Source organism: Bidens hawaiensis, unplaced genomic scaffold (genome assembly GCF_021521415.1).
Source record: "Bidens hawaiensis isolate Kalapana, Puna unplaced genomic scaffold, B.hawaiensis_p1.1 tig00000055_1, whole genome shotgun sequence".
NCBI classification, from domain to species: domain Eukaryota; kingdom Viridiplantae; phylum Streptophyta; class Magnoliopsida; order Asterales; family Asteraceae; genus Bidens; species Bidens hawaiensis.
In genome coordinates, this window is record NW_027491016.1 from 1,002,972 (window position 1) to 1,022,248 (window position 19,277).

A 19,277-nucleotide genomic window follows, 5' to 3' on the forward strand; every position below is an offset into this window, starting at 1 on the left:
GGGTTTATAAAAGTCTATGCTTCGGTTTAACCGTAAATAGCTCTAAACCGTAAACCGAACTTTGTTACTAGTTTTGTTTGTTTAAACATACTTAGTGTTAGATCTAAGTTTCTAAAATCATTTTTACAAATTCTATGGTTATGGGTTTGTAGAATCTTACCTCGGTCTTAACCCGAAACACGATCCGAACCGAAAACCGAACTTTTATTTAAAGACTTTATTGTTAACTTTTGGTATTTTTTTATTTGTACATTATTATACAAGTTCTTTAGTGTTTGGACATGTGGAAACCATCTATGAACTTGTTGTGAGATGGAAACCGAACCAAACCGATTCTTGCTCGTTTAAGACACACAAGTGTTTTTTTTTTAGCCATCAAGACTTGTATATTTCTTTAAAAATAGTTACAAATTGATTTTTAAATATTTTCTTAAGTACTTGGAAATGTTGGATCCAACTTGATCTCATAACAAAGTTTGGACCGACAAAACCGAACACTCGCTTAACGTGCGTTGTTAGTTCTATAACAATGGAACTACATACTTGGTTAAGTCTTATTAAATTTTATTGAGTTATCTCATAACATTCAATGTTTTGGAAAGTTGACTTTGGGTTTGACCAATTATCAAGACCCGAACCGACAACCCGAACACTCGATAAAAAAAAACCCGTTTTAGTATCTTTATTCCAAAGGGATTTGCATTCTTGCATTTTACCCACCTTATTACTTAACATAGGTTGATTAAATATTAAGGTTAGATACTTTAACCCGGTTCGAGCAAACTTACATTTTTAAAGGGTTATTATTATAAATTCTTAAATAGTCACATTTTAAACCTTGAACTTTAATTATTTACATTTCTCAATATTTATTTTGTTTAAAGACCTTCAAGACAACCTTTCTAAATTCAAGACTTCTTTTCTTTTTAGGCATTGTGCGTTAAACTCGTCGTTCCGACAAATCTCCAAATTATCATCTTTCAAGTTTACCACTTGAAGGTGAGTACTTCATACCCCATTTTCTATCTTTTATTTTGGGGGTGACATTTCATATTTATTCAACAAAATACTTTATATTTGAATCTTAAACCACAAACGTAGTTGTATACTTTACCTAAATAATTGCTCGATTTGGTGTTCTATGCTTATATGCCTATGTGTTTATCGCTTTTGGTTGGTGGAACTATAAAATCCTAGACTATTTGTCATCCCCTTATAGCAAGGTGTCGTTAACGTAATGCAATTAACGATAACTATAAAATCCTAGACTATTTGGCATCCCCTTATAGCTAGGTGTCGCTAATGTGTTTAGCGATATCTATTTATCCAAATTACCACTTTTATTTATCGTTTCGTATGCAAGTTTTGTGGCTATCTTTATTATATACTAATATGATCAAACTTATGAATTGCTCACCGACCTTTGTGTTGACAAACTTTATTTTATGAAATGTTGCAGGTTTGCATCTTGGTTGATTTATGATTGTGAAGAAAACGACATCAAAGACCTTAGGATATTAGTAAAGATGAACAATATCAATTTGCCATATTTTGTGATATCTTGTTTATGGTTATTTTATGGATAATTGTTATGTGACATTTTCGATGTTGTGAAATGAAATGAGTTTATTAAATACTGTCACTTTAATTAGTGTCATGTGCTTATGGACAATCGTTACACCTCGGCATGTTCCGCCGCCTTTGGTCGGGGTGTGACACATTACATCTCGCTATCACGAAGAGGGGCCCACATAATACACGTAATGTGTAAAGGATCGTCATAGGAGGTGGTCCTGATAGCGACGTCATATGAGATGTGATGTGTAGATAATTAATATATAACAAAGTCCACTAGTGACGAATAGAAATAGAGATGGAGATGAATAAAGCAAGTGTTCTCTTATATGTTCTCCAACTTGTTTATGTTCATTCTACTTCATAAAACTCTCTAGTGAGGTAATCGTATTCGCTATCAGGTAGGGTAATCGTATTCGTTATCAGGTAGGGTAATCAATGTCCTCATAACGCTTGCTTCAGCATTACTGCCATTGGTTTGTGGACTTTTTTTTTTTTTTTTTTTTTTTGAACATACAAGCTTTCCTCCTACTATTTACATTATACCGCCAATGACAGGAATCGAACCCTGGACCTCTCACCAAAAGGCCAAAGCCTTTACCATCCCACCAAAGTGGTGATGGCATTTTTATATATCATATGGTACGTGGTCCACAAAAATACCTTATATTTTCTCTCTTCTCTCTCCTCTCCTCAATTTTCTCTTACAAACTCGGTTTGTGGACTCTTAATTGTAGAATTAGATAATCACAATCCTTGCTCTCTTCTCATTAATAAAGTTTTTATGTTGACATGCTCAATAGATGTGTACTTTGGAATTCAGCAAATTCAAAGGAAGATAGGGCTAAGATTAAATCTCAAAATAAAGTCTTGTACGTGAGTGTTGCACTATTCGATGGTGGGCTAGTAATTAAATTCAAGTTGGGTCAAATTATTATTTTCATGGATCTTATTGTTTGATCAATCAATTAAGTTAATGGGTTAAATTAAAAGAACATTAAGGTTTGGGCCACGGAATTTTTATTTAACAACAATTTTTCTTCCTAAAAGCTCTCAAATCTTGCATTTGCAATGATTTGAACCCATCACATAGTATTTGTAACAGGAGACACCATAACACTAAATCAAAAAATCATGGGTTTGGGTGAAGGAATTGAAGGGTTTTATTTTGGAATTAAAAGGGGCCGTGGGAATAAAGGAGAATTAATCGAGAAGGAGAAAAAATAATTAAGAAACAAGCATCTAGCTAGTTGAAAAGTCGATGGTAAATAAAAATGCTTAATTTAAACAAGCAATCAGATAGGTGAACTAATTTAAGCTAATAGGCCGATAGCTGACTTATTCTTTTTTTTGATTCGCTAAACCATTATATTTATATTGTTGGTTTTTTGTTGAGTATGAGTAGCTAAGCTTTTAATCATTCGTGCATTAACAATTCCTAGTATGCTTTGACTTGCTGGTTTTGTGATGATTTTAGTAAAGTTTGATATTGAATGTTATTGATGAATGTTTGTACATGCTAAAGGGGGAGGGGACTAGATAAGTATTATATTTATATATTTATATCCATGTCATACGAAATACAAAAATTCACTATATATGCACACACAGACGCGAATCACGTTTATAAATTTATTATTTCAATAATTTGCACCTAACATAAAGCCATTGGCATTTTAACTCTATATAAAATCAAATGTGTTAGCCTGTCTATATTATATTTATAATAATGATTAGAATGATCTTCAACATATATATGGCATATAATATATAAGTTAATATTACAGAGAAAATGAATTCTTAATGCTGATTGTGGTTGGTGTATGAGTGTATCTAGATTAACTTATGACTATTCCATCTTTCTTGGGAAATCTTGTCACATAAAGTGCCAAAAAAAAAAAACAACCGACAGTTTAAATACCGAGCCACGGCTAACACAACATCAATTGTTTGGATTACTCACTTGTTACGTTGGTTTCATGCTTTGCCACCTGATTGATCTACATTTTCATGTGATAATTGCAGTGCGCTATTATGACTCAAAACCATATCTCCCATAAATAAGCGAAGTTCATTGACCTGGATTATCATTTCATTTGGGAATTTGTTTCTTCTGGTAAACTATATACTAGGTTCACCCCGACCAAGCTTAAGGTGGCATACATCCCAACAAAAGTGGTTCGTGCTATGCTTCAACTCAGTAACCACCTTTCCGCTTGAATGGGGTATTAAACATAATAAATAAGCTATTTATTATAACATTTGATATTCTTTATTCAATGTAACCTTTGGTATTATTTGATATTTATTGTCAACCTTAATTTGTATTCTCAAACTCTCTCTCTCTCTCTCTCTCATATATATATATATATATATATATATATATATATATATATATATTCGAACAGCTAGAGATTTCTCATTATGTACAATGTACTTGCTATTAAGCTGCATTTTTTTCTTTTCTATTTAGATGAACCGTTATGTTTATTTTATCAGTTTTTAGTTCTTAAGTTAATGAGTTAAGTAGCTAAACTTTTAATTATTACGGATAATGATTCCTAGTATGCTTTGACTTTCTAGTTAACCTTTGTGATGATTTTAGTAAAGTTTGATATTGATTCTTATTTTTGAACGTTTGTGTCTGCTTAAGAGCATCTACAACAATAAACTAACACAAACTTACACATTCACATCACATTTCAATCTTTTCTTAAAAACCCAACTTTCTTTCACAAAACCTTCACAACCCCCCCCCCCCCCCATTAAATAGTATTAAACGTGTATAATATATATGTGTGTATGCGTGTGCGCGTGCGCCACATCATCAGTTTGTTGCAAGTTTGCATAAACAAACTTCCCAATGCAGACTTGACTCCACAACGGTGAGGCTTGTGATGTTTGTCTGCTACAATGCCGTCTCATCCAGACTTCGAGAAGTGGTGCCTGTTGTGAATGCTCTCTAAAGTGGGAGAGGACTAACTACGTATGACTATCCACGTCATACGAAATACAAAAGCCACAACACGCGCTCGCACGCACATACACAAATCACGTTTATAAATTTAATATTTCAATAATAAAGCCATTGACATTTTAACTCTATAATACTATCACATTTGTTAGCCTGTCATTATATCTATAATAATGTTTAGAAAGTTCTTCAACATATGGCATAATAGATTAATAATTATAGAGAGTGAAATCTTGATACCTAGCTACGTCACGTTCCTACAAAAGCTATGCTGTCTTATTGGTTTGAATCTTATTCGCATTTTCTATCATTTTTGTAACTGTTTATTAATTTATGAAACTGACTGTTCAATCCCTTCCGTTACCATTGAGTTATTTATAAACGGTTGGCTATTGTGATTCATATATGATATATCATCATTTCGTATATTAAAAATGACTATTTAAAGGAATATTCAAGCCTACTCCAAAATACATTTTTTTTTCAAATATATTTTATACTAGATTTTATCCCCCGTATTACGGGGGTTGTTTTACATTATTCGTTTTCAATATTTATATATGTATATTTGGATTTTAATTTTATTTATTGTAAAAAGTTAATAATTAATATATTTGAGGTTTGATGATGAAATAGTTTCACAAATAAATGATATGTTATAATCCGGTTTAAAAACTATCTGGGTTTGTGATACCCATTACCCATTTATTTTCTTTATTATAAAATTGTTTCTTAATTATAAATAATATCTTTTTAAATAAAATAGAATATTAATTTTTAGTATATCCCTATTTTATAGGATTTTCATATCAAATATTTGGTGAGATTAATTTTTAATATAATGAGATGTTATAACCCGTTTAAAAACTATTTGGGTTTGGTGAGACCTTTACCCGTGATTCGAATTAAATGCGTGAGAGGCCTTCATTTACAAATAAAGCAGCAATATGATGGCTTGAGAGAAATGTTGTTTTACATTTTTCGTTTTTTAATATTTACTTTTTAGATTTTAATTTTCTTTATTATAAAAAAGTTAAAAGGGTTTCATAAAAAAATGATATGTTATAACCCGTTTAATAGCTATATGGATTTGGTGACCAATGACCCGCTTATGTTTAATATCTTTTTCTTTTTAAATTGGATATTAAATTTTAGTATATCCCTATTTTATAGGATTTTCCTATCAAATAATTGGTAAGATTAATTTTTAATTTAATGAGATGTTATAACCCGTTTAAGAGCTATCTGGTTTTGGGAGAGAAATATATTCATGAATTTGGGTTAAATCAATGAGAGACCTCCATTTAAAAATCAAACAATCTGGTGGCTTTTATAAAAAGAGAGAGCGACCACATCGTGACACGTAGGATTTTAAGAATTTCATTTATATATATTATGGATAGATCATAGATATTACGATAAATTTGTTTATGTTGTTTGTTGAGATACCCAAGATCCCAGTGGTTACTAACAAAAACTTGGTATTCACATTTAACATGCAATTATTTAATACGATAATGGTTTGATCTCAACGGCCATAAGGTAGTATTAGGAATATAGGAATAGAAATGATAGATAGAATGAAATAAACAAGTGTTAAAATTTTAGATGGATTTAATGGTATGTTGTAGTCTACGGGAGATTAAAAAAAAATCTTAAGAAAACCAAGCTGATGAAATGTCTGCGCGTTATTTGCTGGATGGAATATGTAAGATTTACATGCATCCATTTTTATTTTATTTAGCCTGGTAAGGAGATCAATAAATAATGACAAATTGAAATATTGTCTAATGATAATTCCAATCTTTCGACTATTTTTCTCTCTCAGTGGACCTTCGTTAAAAATCATTTGACGTCGTTAAGTTTTTTTCGAATTTCAAACCGATGTTTTAGGGCTATTGATAAGAAGAAGGATACGAGTCGATTGATGTAAAATTATCTCAAAATGGTGATCCAAACGAAGATATTTCAATTCGGGTGTTTGAAATTCCAATTAAAAAAAATCAAGTAATTAGAATTATCGTTTCGAAATAAGTTTTACATATATAAGTCAGCTCGTATCTTTCTTCTGATCAAAAGCACTAAAACATTGGTTTGGAAGAAAAACACTTAACGATATAAGTGTTTTTTAATGGAGGTTCGTTGATAAAAAAATAGTCGAAAGGTAGGACCGTTGACAAGGATTTTAAAGATGGAATTATTATCGATCAATACACTAAAGGTAGTATATATATTAGTTGCCTTTAAATACCAAATCATATAGTCTCTCAATTCATTCTCTATCACTATACTATAATAATTTTCCTCTCCTAGTTCTCAACCAACACAAACAAGCTTCTTAAACTCATATATAAAACTTTTTGATTATTTTAGAAAATGAGGTGCAAGCTACCAGAAAAGCCAATTATGAAGCACAAAAGGGGATTATGGTCACCTGATGAGGACCAAAAGCTAACATATTACATCATGAACCATGGCCATAGTTTGCTGGAGTTCTGTTCCCATTAATGCTGGTAATTAACTTCATGCATGCAAATTATATAAATCATCAAAATAAAACCGGTTTACTAATCACGTTTCATCGTTCATTTAGGTTTGCAAAGGAACGGAAAGAGCTGCAGATTAAGATGGATTAATTATCTTAGGCCAGGATTAAAGCGTGGTCCATTCTCATCGCAAGAAGAAGAAACCATTTCCACCATACATGGATTGTTAGGCAACAAGTACATAATTGATGCATTCATTTTATATATTTTTTCATTGGTCATTGTTTAGAACGACTTGATTTGAATTTTAACTGAACTTTTACTGATCAGATGGTCTGAGATAGCACGACATTTGCCTGGAAGAACAGATTACGAGATAAAAAAACTACTGGCATTGTCATCTCAAGAAAAAAGTAGGCAAATTAAAACATGTTCAAGTTCTTTTTGAGCTTGATAATCGTACAACCTCAAACACGGCAAGTAAAACTCCATCTTCACCGTCTCTATATGCATCCAACTTCACCACCGCCTCATCTGCTGACACACTCCAGTCAGCGCCACCAGTTTCCGAGATCAGCAACTTACCAAAACTTTTATTTGCCGATTGGATTAGCCTAGACGAGTTTCAACAAGATTTTGGCGTATTATGTGATCAACCACTTAGTCCTGGCTCAAACGATCAAGCACCATTGAGTATAATAAAGGATCATCGGAGGGTCGCAAGAACCAAAACTGTCTAGAGAAGGGTTCAGTTGAAAAGTGAAAATATGATTCACCCTCTTATGACAATTGATCAACTTTTTGAATTTAATGATGGAAATTTGGACAGAGAAAATTTGATGTATATTTAAGCTGGAAAGAAAGAGTGAAGAAAAGAATGCAAATATAATTGGAGTGGACTTTAAGAATCTTCATGTACTTATTAGTAGTATATATAAGGGCTTGGTTTGTAATAGTAGTAAATTGGAAACATTGTTTAGATTAGGGTGTCGATGTACAATCGATCGGCATATAAACCGATCACCATGTAAACATACGATTATGTTTTCGATCAATAAAGATTTTGTTTTGGGGTTTATCCAATTCTTGTTCTTCATATTTTAGTTTTGGATATTGACACAATGATATCCGGGATCTATATTTCCAAGCCACGCCTCAATTTTTCTGCTTATAATGATGTAAACAACAACAATTTATCTAAGATCATTTTGCCTATTTGATTTAGAACATGAAGTCAGAGACAATGTTTAGAAATGTTCAACAGGAGGTAACAAGCTGATGGTATACTTTCATGCATGAACCCGTAATTGCATCGTTTCTGTGAGATTTGAGCCTAACTGTTGAGCTTTAAAACATTGTTAGGATTATGTGCTCATTTTTCATTTCATGTGTGTTTTACCATAAATGTTTCATTTTTAGAACTTGCTTGTTATATGCGTGTTAAGATCTTAAACTCAAATTATGCATAGGGAAGATTAAGCCATTTGGATACACCTTTGTTTTAGACTTGTTTATTTTGTTTGCCTTACCCTCAAATTATGCATAGGGAAGATTAAGCCATTTGGATACACCTTTGTTTTAGACTTGTTTATTTTGTTTGCCTTACCCTTACATCATTCATTAGAAGCCACTTTGAGCCAAAACATATTCGTTTCTTAAACCCATGATAATTTGCTCTTTGTCGTTTGACGTACTATCATTTTCACAGGTTTCGTAACCATTTTATATATTTAGTTTCACATGTTTCAAAACAATTATATTATTTTTTTTTAGTTTGACATGTTTCATAACCATTTTTTTTATTCTTTTAGTTTCAAATATTTTGTAACCAACCATAAAAAAAATTATCAAGTATCTCAGTCAAGTAATTATTATAATACAAAGTGGTTGATGAGCTAAAAAAAAATAATAAATGTGTATATAAATATAATTTAAATAGTGATAAATGGTAATTATAATACTATTCTATTTAATTGTTTTTAAGAAAGAAGTTTTAATTTTATTATTTTATCATAATATATAGTTTTGAGAGTATTTTTCTTTTGATTATAATATAACTTTTTTTTAAGTTTCAAAGTTTGTTTTTTAATTTTATTGTGATAACTAGTTTTAAAAATAATATTGTAATAATTTTTTCGCTCATTTTGTGAGTATTATTATTTTATTTTTTAAGTTTTTTCTTTCGATTGTCATACCGAGTGTCATTACTATATAAATGCCATAATAAAACGAATATATACTCATTGAATTTCCTCGCAACGCATGACAAATTTTGCTATTATAAGCACATAATTAAGTGGATCAGCAGTTAGGGTATATCAATCAAGTAAATTATTATAAGTTAAAAGTAATTGATTTATTCGCACTAAAAAGAAGAAATTTCTTTTATATGAGAAGCAATATAACTAACACAAAATTAAACGAATTTATGTTTTGAGGTAAGTGAGTTAGATTCACGGATTCTATCGTGAATGTGAATCTGTATATTGCGTAAATACATGAAGGAGGCATGCATATAGATATATATAGATATAGTGGTTTAGAGTTTTTTTTTTAATTTTAATATATTAGATTGTTTATTAAATGGAACTTATTAAATGTATGTATATGCAGCTTAGTAGAAAGACAAATATACACATGGTTCTTCGTTTTTATCATTACGAAACAATGATTTATCGGGTCAAATTATTCTATAAAAAAAACAAAAATGAGAGATATAAGAAAAATATATGATTAATAAAAAACCTAATAAAATAATAAAAAAATACATAACTCAAAATAAGAAATAAAAAACAAAAATGTTTCTCATCTTCCTCATTCTAAAAAAATAAATGATTAAAAAAGATACAATATTGAGGGAAAAAATCATTATGTCTTTTTTATTTATCATTATGTATTTTTTTTACTTGACATGCGTGTCTTTTTTTTCTTGATATTGCGTTATATTTTGTGATATATTTTGTTTTTTCTTATTTATCATTGTGTTTTTTTTTATTTTTTTCTTTATTGTATATATTTTCTCGACACTGTTTATTTTGAACAAGAAAGACGTGAGAAACATATTAGTTTCTTTTTCCTGATGTGGCCCGAAGACCTTATGAATCCACAACCCATCACAAACAGCCCAAACGTTTGTCAACCGGCCCAGCCCAATTCCATTGTCGGAACACCAAGCGTTGACCAAAACACTTGTTTTCCGATAATCCGTGTGGCTTATCCATTCCATTCCGCTTATATAATAATAATAATAATAATCACTCACTCACCCAATTATTATCGCAATCTTGAAACCATGTTCTTCGATTCTTCCGATCACCGACTCGAATTCACCTAATCGATCTGACCCAATTGACAAGAACATTTGGGGGCAAATAGTATGGTGGAATTGAATATAATTACTATTATTATACCTCCTCCTATAGCTACCTGTTTTCATGATCATGATCATGTGGGTCGTTCGTATTCTAATCGTTTGAAACACCATCTTGAGAAAAGTGATCGTCGTGGTAATCTTAGTTAACAATCGCTCTCATTTTCCCTCTTTTCTTCTTTCTTATCTTATATAGTTAATAGCTTCTATAATAATTATAATAATATCCATATTATCCGGGGTATCGTATTCTACATCTGTCGACCTTCATCATCATCAAATATCTATAATACTTGCTGGGAAAGGTAAAGGTACCGTTTATTTTAGTATTAATATGTATATATATATGTATGTATATATTTTTTTATGTTTCTGTTAGTGGATTTGAGCATTTAATTGGGGAATATTAGGATCTTGTGTAGAGTAATTGATAGCTTTGTAACATATGGTTTTACAGCTTGTTGTGAGGTTCGGTTTTAACGGTAATGGAACCGAGAATATTTTGGTTATGAGAATATTCTAAACCGAACCATTGGTTTTTCGTTTGATTCAGTTATGTTGGTTAATTTGGCTTTGGTTCGTGTATGCCGGTTAATTTGGTTTTGGTTCCGTTAATCGGCCTGTTGGTAGTTCGGGTCTGGGTAATTTGATTGCCGACGGATTTTTGACGATTACTGTATTCCAAATAATAATATTAAATGAGTTTTTTCTTTATATTTTCAGCAAAATTTAATTCAAAATATAAATTTGAATACAAAATCTGAAAATTTAATATAAATGATAGAAATTTATCCAAAATTTCTATGACGGTTAAATCGATTTTGGTTTGGTAATATCGGATATTTGGTTTTAGTTCGGTTATCTCGGTTAATTTGGTTTTGGTTCGGGTATGTCAATTTATTTGGTTTTAGTTCGGGTATGTCAGTTAATTTGGAACATCCCTGTAAGAGTATGTCTAGTGTTGATTGCGTGGGACTTTACTTTGTATATTTAATTCTAGATTTATATTTAATTCAAAATATAAATTTGAATATAAAATCTGAAAATTTAATGTAAACGATAGAAATTTATCCAAAATTTATATGCTGGTTAAATCGGTTTTGGTTTGGTAATATCAGATATTTGGTTTTGGTTTGGGTATGTCAGTTTATATGGTTTTAGTTCGGGTATGTCGGTTAATTTGGATTTGGTTAATATGCTTTTTTTGCACATCCCTGTAAGAGTATATCTAGTGTTGATTGCGTGGGACTTTGCATATATGAATTTCAAATTAAATTTACAGTAGATTCTTGTTTTATTATAGGATTCTTGTAGCATTTTGGCCTTTGGATCGTTTGAACATATCTTGCAAGCCGATTGCATATCTTGATTGGTGCCAATGGATATTTGCCCTGAACTTGGTTTATCAGTTACCGATAAGACTGACAATCATCATGAGTCGTGTAAGTATACTAGTGAATCTACTTGTAAAGCCCTAAAGCCTCTGTTTGTGGATGAACTCACTGTTGACGTGACAAACAATCTTAACATTCAAGATACCATAGAACATGATTCAATCTCGTCAGCATCCCATAAAAGCTGTGAGTTTCAGAAAAAGGGTTCGTGTGATGAGTTTCTTTCGAGCAAAACAATGATTCAAGCCCCTGAAAAGTGTCTTAGTAAGCATGCAACATTCCCGTCTTCGGGTAAAACATTTTCTCATCAAGATAGCGTCACAAGTGAGTTATCAACACATGGTGACAACATTAAACCTAATGATCCATCTGCCTTCCGTTCCGTATCTTTGCCTGTAAATATTCATACTGCTATGATCTTCATATTCATGAGTTAAATATTGTAACTTTATTAGAATTAATTTGCTAGATTATGTTATAGGCTGCAATTTCTACCCTTTTACTTATGAAGTTGTTTATGGCTATTTTTTATCTGATATATCTTAAAAGGAAACATGTCAAATGTGTTGAACAAGTAAAAAGATACCCTGTGTTTTAGGGCGCAAAATCTACTATGCTATATTCAAAATTTTGATAATATTTAACACATGTTTTTTTAATTTCTTTTAAAAATAATATGGCAGAAGGGTATCGGGCCAACATGACCTAACTCAAATTTTTTCAACTTTTTACAGAAATTTTCTGACTTGATCCCTTATGCGACTCGTTTATTGTGATAACTCTAGATTTGTGTGTTTGCAATGATACTATAAACTCTTGTTTAGTTTTTTTGTATGATCTTGCAGGCCCGTTTGAATCCGGTGTCTGCAATGAAAGGCAGCCGTGATAAACGTGGAGTGGCTCCACCTGTAAAGTTAACTGTAAAGTGGGCCCCAGACGTGTACGATCCAATTCCTACTTCAGTTTCACATGTCGTAACGAACAGCAAGCCATCTTTAAAGCACAGCAAAAGGAATTCAAAAAACAAGCAAAAGCATGGGAGCAAATCATCACGTGGAAGCAAAAGTAAAGACAAAAGGCAAGTTAGAAAAAGCAGTGGAAGCTCTTCTTCAAGCCCGGGCTACAAGGTGGAACGTGATGAACAGTTTGTTGAGTTTGTTGAACCCGAGCCTCCGTCGGGTGGTGGTATTGAGTTTCATGTTGGGCAACAAGAGCGGTTATGTGGGAGTAGTTTTATGAAGAGGTGTGGAGAGCGGTTGCATCTGTCGTCGGTTGCTGAAGCTACTTAACGTTTCAGCTCGTTACAAATGGTTTGTGTTGCTTATTGTAAATAAATAATGAGATTGCAGTTTTGTTGGATGTTGGTTAGTGTCAAAACTATGAAAATGCTAGCTAGTGTAAGTTTGGTTACTTTGGCTTTTGTAGATATTGTGTTTAATACGCTGCATGGTTCTGCTGCTGAAAAGGAATGTTTTTTATAGTGTGGTTCTTTCTTTGATACCAAAAATAGATATTTTAAACTAGTCGTGACGACTAGATTCTTGGTGTCAACGAGTAGTTTACAAAACTAGTCGCGACGACTATTTTAGGCTAAGAAAAACTTAGGGACGAGTATTTTGACGCCCTAAGCTTGTCGGGACGACTAGTTTAGGCAAAAAATAGTCTGAACGAGTTTTTATGAATTTTTTTTGTACTTTTCTTAATATTATATTATTATATTTAATTTTACTCATAATTAGTTTTTCTTTTATAACTTTTAAAATATAAAGTTTTACTAAAATCCAAATACACCATTGAGGCGTGTTTTTTTTATCTAAGGGCCGACATAAGATTTTTTCGAAACCGAGCGGGTAAAAAAACCTCAATATAAATTTGACCGGCTCGGTTTTGAATAAATCTTATGTTCGTGCATAGATAAAGAAAAGCACGTATATTTGGATTTTAGAAAAACTTTATATTTTAAAGGTTATAAAGAAAAACTAATTATGAGTAACATTTAATATAATAACATAATATTAAAGTACAAAAAATTCATAAAAACTCGTCGAGACTATTTTTTACCTAAACCGATCTGCCTGTGCGTGGCGAGGAAGAATAAACTTTGGGAATCTCTAGAAGATTCCATGACCTGCCATTGCTTAGTCGTCCTGACAAGTTTAGAGTGTCAAAATACCCGTCCCTGAAATTTCTTAGCCTAAAATAGTCGTTGCGACTAGTTTTGTAAACTACTCGTTGACACCAAAAATCTAGTTTGAAATAACTAATTTTGGAATTCTTTACAAATGATACCTAAAACTTGAAAATTGTTTTTAAAAATACCTATTTTGGGAATTTTCCCAAATTCTTTTAGATTGCACGTTAGATCGAGTACTTGGTGTTCTTGATTAATTTGTGGTAGACGTATCATAGGATCTTGACATTAATCATTCGTTATTCGGTATTTGCACCTTCCTTGAGACTAACAGATGATATAAAACACAAGTCATTAAGATTGTTGCGGTAGTTCTAAACGTATAAAGCATGCGTCATTAAGTTATATTTAACGGGTTGAAAGGATGCTTGAAGCTTAGATATACACGAAAACTCGAAAAGGATTGAAAGTTATATAACTTCAATTATTTGTATAACTCACGATTACAATAATGACTCCCAAAGCCATAACAATACTAAATCAACTCACAAGCACTCATGCTGTTATTCAAAGAAACAGAAATTTGACACTGTTGCTTAATCGCTTCATGTTACAAAATCGAACTATGGAGCTTTGAGCGAGTTGGCCACATCAATGACAAATCGGTATCTAACATCAGACTTCAAGATCCGGTCCATTGCAGTGTTCACGTAATCTATCGGAATCAACTCAATATCTGCAGTCACACCGTGTTCTGCTGCAAAATCAAGCATTTCTTGAGTCTCTTTTAGCCCTCCAATCGCACTACCAGCAACGATCTTCCTCCCTGTAAATTAATCCCATCTAGTTAAACAAAATGCAGCTGCTTTATATATAAAATATTAAATATATATATATATAGCATGAACTGAACACGAACCCATGATTAAAGAAAATGCGGCTAGCTCAAGTGGCTTCTCGGGTGCACCCACAAGAATAAGCTTCCCATCCGGTTTAAGCAGACTCAGTAATGGCGCAATTGGGTGAGTCGCAGAGACCGTGTCGATTATTCCATCCAATGTACTTGCAGCAGCCTGATTACAACAATAAATTTTAAAATTAATAATATATTAAAATTTGGATTTCAATCTAAACGAGCAAGCCAACGAGTCAAGCTTACCTTGACCCAGGCTCAGCTCGCTTACAGAGTCGACTCGGTTCAGCTCGTTTACAAGCAAGCAGTGAGTTTTTTAAATAGCAGTAACTAATTAACTACATTTCAAGAAGTTATATAATATCCCACCTGCATCTGTTCAGGGTCTTTGCTAACTATGAAATGGTCAGCTTTAAGTCCTTCAAGTGCTTCTTGCTTCTTAGCCTGCGTCGTGCTAAACACCGTAACCTCAGCCCCAAAGGCCTTGGCAAACTTGACCGCAACATGACCGAGCCCACCAAGCCCAACCACACCCACCTTCGTGCCCGGCTTGTCCAACCCAAAGTGCCTGAGCGGGCTGTAAGTCGTGATACCCGCACATAACAATGGTGCACCCGAATCAAGGGGCAGATTCTTCGGCCAACTCAACACAAAATGCTCATCGGCCACCATGTGGTCCGAGTACCCACCGTATGTAAGTGTGCCATCATGGTAGGGGAAACCGTAAGTTAGAATCTGTTTCGGACAATAGTTTTCAAGATCGTTAGCACAGCTTTGACATGATCCGCATGATCCCACCAAGCATCCAACCCCGACAGTGTCCCCGACTTTAACTTTCTCGACTTTGCTCCCGACTTCGGTTACCACGCCCACGATCTCGTGCCTACATTAATCGAAAAGGAACGAATTGATAAACAAAAAACGAAAATGCACGCACAAAAACAATTATTGAATAACTCGCAAATACACACACACATATATAGCAGCAAATCTAACTTAAAAACACCTATTGCACCCGTGTCTCTTGATTAACCCATACCTTTTATCATCATCTAATAATAATAATAACATAAACTTAGCTAACAAAAAACTTAATAACAACATTGGCCATTAAGAACCTATTTTATTATTAACTGTAAATCTACTCCTACTCCAAACTTTAATGTACTGATGCGTTAAGTGTTAATTTATGGTTGACGATATTTGTGTTAAGTATTAATTTATGATTGACGATATATGCGTTAAGTATTAAGTATTAATACTTACCGCATATATCGTCAACCATAACTTAACACTTAATGCAACGTTAACCATGTGTTTGGAGGCCTACCACATCGTTAACCATGTGATTGGAGGCATAGCACAACGTTGACTATGTTTTAGCTAACTCGTCGGCACCCAACACATAGTCGGCGAAGCATTAGAAGAGTGATAAATCTGGAATAACAGTTTTGAAGGGACATATTTGGAATCTCACGAACCCTTTATTAAATTAGTTGAAAACCTTTATTATTATTATTATTATTATTATTATTATTATTAACCGTAACTCTACTTCTAGACCAAACTAATATAGCGAGTAAAAAGTACTGACCCAGGAACAACGGGATAAGTAGTGAAACCCCATTCATTCTTAGCAAAGTGAAGATCCGAATGACAGATCCCGCAATACAAAACTTTAAACCTCACGTCTTTATCACCCGTAACCCTGTAAGTAAAACAACTTAACATATTCATTTCCATTCATAATAATAATAATAATACCTTCGGGAGAAAGTGAGTGGAGAAAGAAGTCCGGAAGTGTCACGAGCAGCATAACCATATGCCTTGATCGGATGCTCAGTTTCTGGAGATTTGGCCATTGGTTAAGATGAAGATAAAGATGAAGGTTCTAGTGACGGAGATAACAAATAGTAGTAAGTTGTTGGATATTACATTATGGGGTGGATGATAACTATATATAGGATATAATATAAGCAGACGAGTTCAGAAATTAAGTACGAAAATGACATAGGCAGTGACGTGGGTATGGGAGATGTTGAATGAATGCGATATGACATAAGCAGTGGCGTTGATATCAACCTCTCCTTTACTCGGTCATTTCATATTTATGTCATTAAAACTGCATTCATTTTCTGTTTTCGAGTTTGGGGTTCAGAATTATTTATCTTTCATATTCACGACTCTTTATGCAAATAGATTCAAGCGAAGTGTATCACATGTCACATGTGATATATATGATGCATCTTTAAATGAACACAAGGAATCCCCGATTCACGATCCATCTTTTTGTTCGTATTGAAACTTACAGAGTTGTTGACAAATTATGAGACTAGGACCGCTGGACGACGCTTTGTAATGCCCGTTCAATTGACCGACATCATGCCCGTTTCTGAGAATCACTTAAAATTTTGGGGCCTGGAACGAATAAAAAGTGGGGCCCTAAAATCGTGTTCTAATTATGTGAAAGACAATTTTACCAATAGGGTTGCCTTTTAAAAGCCCAATATGAACCAAAACAAAAATAAATAAATAAAAATAAACAAGCTATTAAAATAACTCATATAAAACACAAATAGTTTTTTCCTATGGAAAAAAGAACACCAATATTATGGGAATTGAACCCATACGAAAAAAAGAACACCGATTATGATATATGAACCCATGACATTTAATTCCATAGTCTAACACTCTTTCCATTCAACCAATAACTCTATTTGTAAGCTTTTGTTTTAACACAAAATTATATATAAAAATATAATTTTATTCTTTTTTAACAATTATGGGCCTCTCGAAAGAGTGGGCTTGGGGCTGTCGCCCTCCTCACCCTCCCTTTGGGCCGGGCCTGATTAACATAGACTCACGTTCTCTAGTAAAATGAAAATGAGGATGATTCACCACAGAGATTCAACTTTTTTTTTCAAAACTTACGGAGGAGACAAAATCATGGTGAAACATCACGGAGAAGATTGTTTTCAAGGAGACGGTTTTTGTATCAAAACTCACGAATCCGATGGATTTGGTTTGAAATCTCACAGATCATGTCTGACATCAAACGCGTGGCATAATCTTATTGGATAGCGAAAACTCACAGCATAACCCCAAAGGTTATGGCTCCAAAGGTTACGGCTCCGTGAGTTTTGATTGTACATTTTGAGATTTTTCAAAAAATTTAGACTAAATATGGAATCTCTCTTAAAAAAAGCTATTTAATTTGAGTATTTTCTCTATATACTTTTATGATAGTCATTCTCTCATAGAGTAATTTAATTTGCAAAAGTATTGTATTAACAATGTATCCTATAATAAATTAATTAGTTTCTTATAACATTTGTCAAAAAACAACAAAAGGGTTAACGTATAAGGTGGTGCTTTTAGTTTTATGGAACATAAAGTTATTTAAGGATGACTGAAAAATTTGATGTGAGACGCTTTTGAGAATCGAAAATGTTTAGCGTTGAATATCTTCTTATCACATTTTAAAGATAAGTTAGAACATATTATATCTATCTATTTTGGTGTTTTTATTATTGTTTTTAGTTTATTACTTTCTTAGATTAAATATAAATAATTAAGCGTTTGCTTTTTTAAACATTTCCTTTTTAAAAGATCAGCAAAGTCCAGCTACCCGGGTTCAACCATTGATAAAAGGCAATCCACACATTTGATCGTAAATAGCGCTGGTGACCTAAATAGCGCTGGTGACCTGCTCCACCCGCCACCAATTTCAAAAGAAATTCATATTAATTCTTGATTTTCTTAGACATGAACCATAATGTCATTCATACAATTTTAGGTATTTGCTTTGTTCTCATAATATCCCAAATAATCCATAAAGGGCCGGCCCGCAAGGTGGTCGACGGTCACAGGCCCAACACCTTATGAGGCCCGAATTTTATTTTTTATTTTTTGAAAAAAATTATTTTTATACATATTTAATTTTTTTTTTATACAAAAGTGTTTTACACAACCCAGATTATAACCAAGTAAGCTCATATAAAATTTAAATTGTTTAAACCTAACAAAATACTTCTTTTACTTAAGGCCCAAAAAAATTTTCACTTTCGGCCCAAAAGATTTTTGCTTTCTCAGAACCGGCCCTGAATCTGTATTGTATCTATATAAACTAGTAAAGCGTATAGAGCTACAAGATCTCCCTCTGTAAGGTGTTGAAGTAAGTTCATCCGGATATTGGTGAATTTATTTATACTTAAACGGATAAACATAAACACACACGTGGGTATTATAAGGTGTTAGGGTGTATAGAGATTTAGGGAGAATGATCGACCAATAAATGAATGCTACACTGTCATGTCAAAAGTAGAGAGTGTATGAAGATTTATTCGCGATGTATGGAATTTGATTGAGAAAAATAAAATAAAAGGAATATTTTGATTCTCTCTCTCTCAGCTTCACTAACCCGAAAATGCATTG

At 32.7% G+C, this 19,277-nt stretch overlaps 2 protein-coding genes and 1 pseudogene across 2 annotated transcripts; 2 read left to right on the forward strand and 1 right to left on the reverse strand.

Annotated features, from left to right (window-relative positions):
* Positions 1-6,925: 6,925 nt before the first annotated feature.
* On the forward strand, positions 6,926-7,775 carry LOC143621279 (transcription factor MYB61 pseudogene; annotated as a pseudogene).
* A 2,905-nt stretch (positions 7,776-10,680) lies between these two features.
* Positions 10,681-13,103, forward strand: LOC143629892 (uncharacterized). Its single transcript, XM_077099068.1, has 3 exons — positions 10,681-10,710; positions 11,709-12,194; positions 12,645-13,103. Exons 2-3 carry the CDS (start codon positions 11,784-11,786, stop codon positions 13,086-13,088), a joined length of 855 nt encoding a protein of 284 aa, XP_076955183.1. The 5' UTR covers positions 10,681-10,710; positions 11,709-11,783; the 3' UTR covers positions 13,089-13,103.
* A 1,447-nt stretch (positions 13,104-14,550) lies between these two features.
* Positions 14,551-16,745, reverse strand: LOC143549821 (8-hydroxygeraniol dehydrogenase-like). Its single transcript, XM_077040642.1, has 5 exons — positions 16,608-16,745; positions 16,438-16,551; positions 15,213-15,726; positions 14,850-15,003; positions 14,551-14,756 (listed from the first exon to the last, which is right to left on the reverse strand). Exons 1-5 carry the CDS (start codon positions 16,703-16,705, stop codon positions 14,554-14,556), a joined length of 1,083 nt encoding a protein of 360 aa, XP_076896757.1. The 5' UTR covers positions 16,706-16,745; the 3' UTR covers positions 14,551-14,553.
* Positions 16,746-19,277: the final 2,532 nt, after the last annotated feature.

Bases quoted from the DNA above. Each gene is read 5' to 3' on its own strand.
- LOC143629892 (XM_077099068.1), top strand. From the start codon at position 11,784: ATGGATATTTGCCCTGAACTTGGTTTATCAGTTACCGATAAGACTGAC. The intron at 12,195-12,644 runs GTAAATATTCAT...ATGATCTTGCAG, and splicing joins TCCGTTCCGTATCTTTGCCT to GCCCGTTTGAATCCGGTGTC.
- LOC143549821 (XM_077040642.1), bottom strand. From the start codon at position 16,705: ATGGCCAAATCTCCAGAAACTGAGCATCCGATCAAGGCATATGGTTAT. The intron at 15,727-16,437 runs GTCAGTACTTTT...CGATTAATGTAG, and splicing joins ACTTATCCCGTTGTTCCTGG to GCACGAGATCGTGGGCGTGG. The intron at 14,757-14,849 runs GTTCGTGTTCAG...ATTAATTTACAG, and splicing joins CGCATTTTCTTTAATCATGG to GGAGGAAGATCGTTGCTGGT.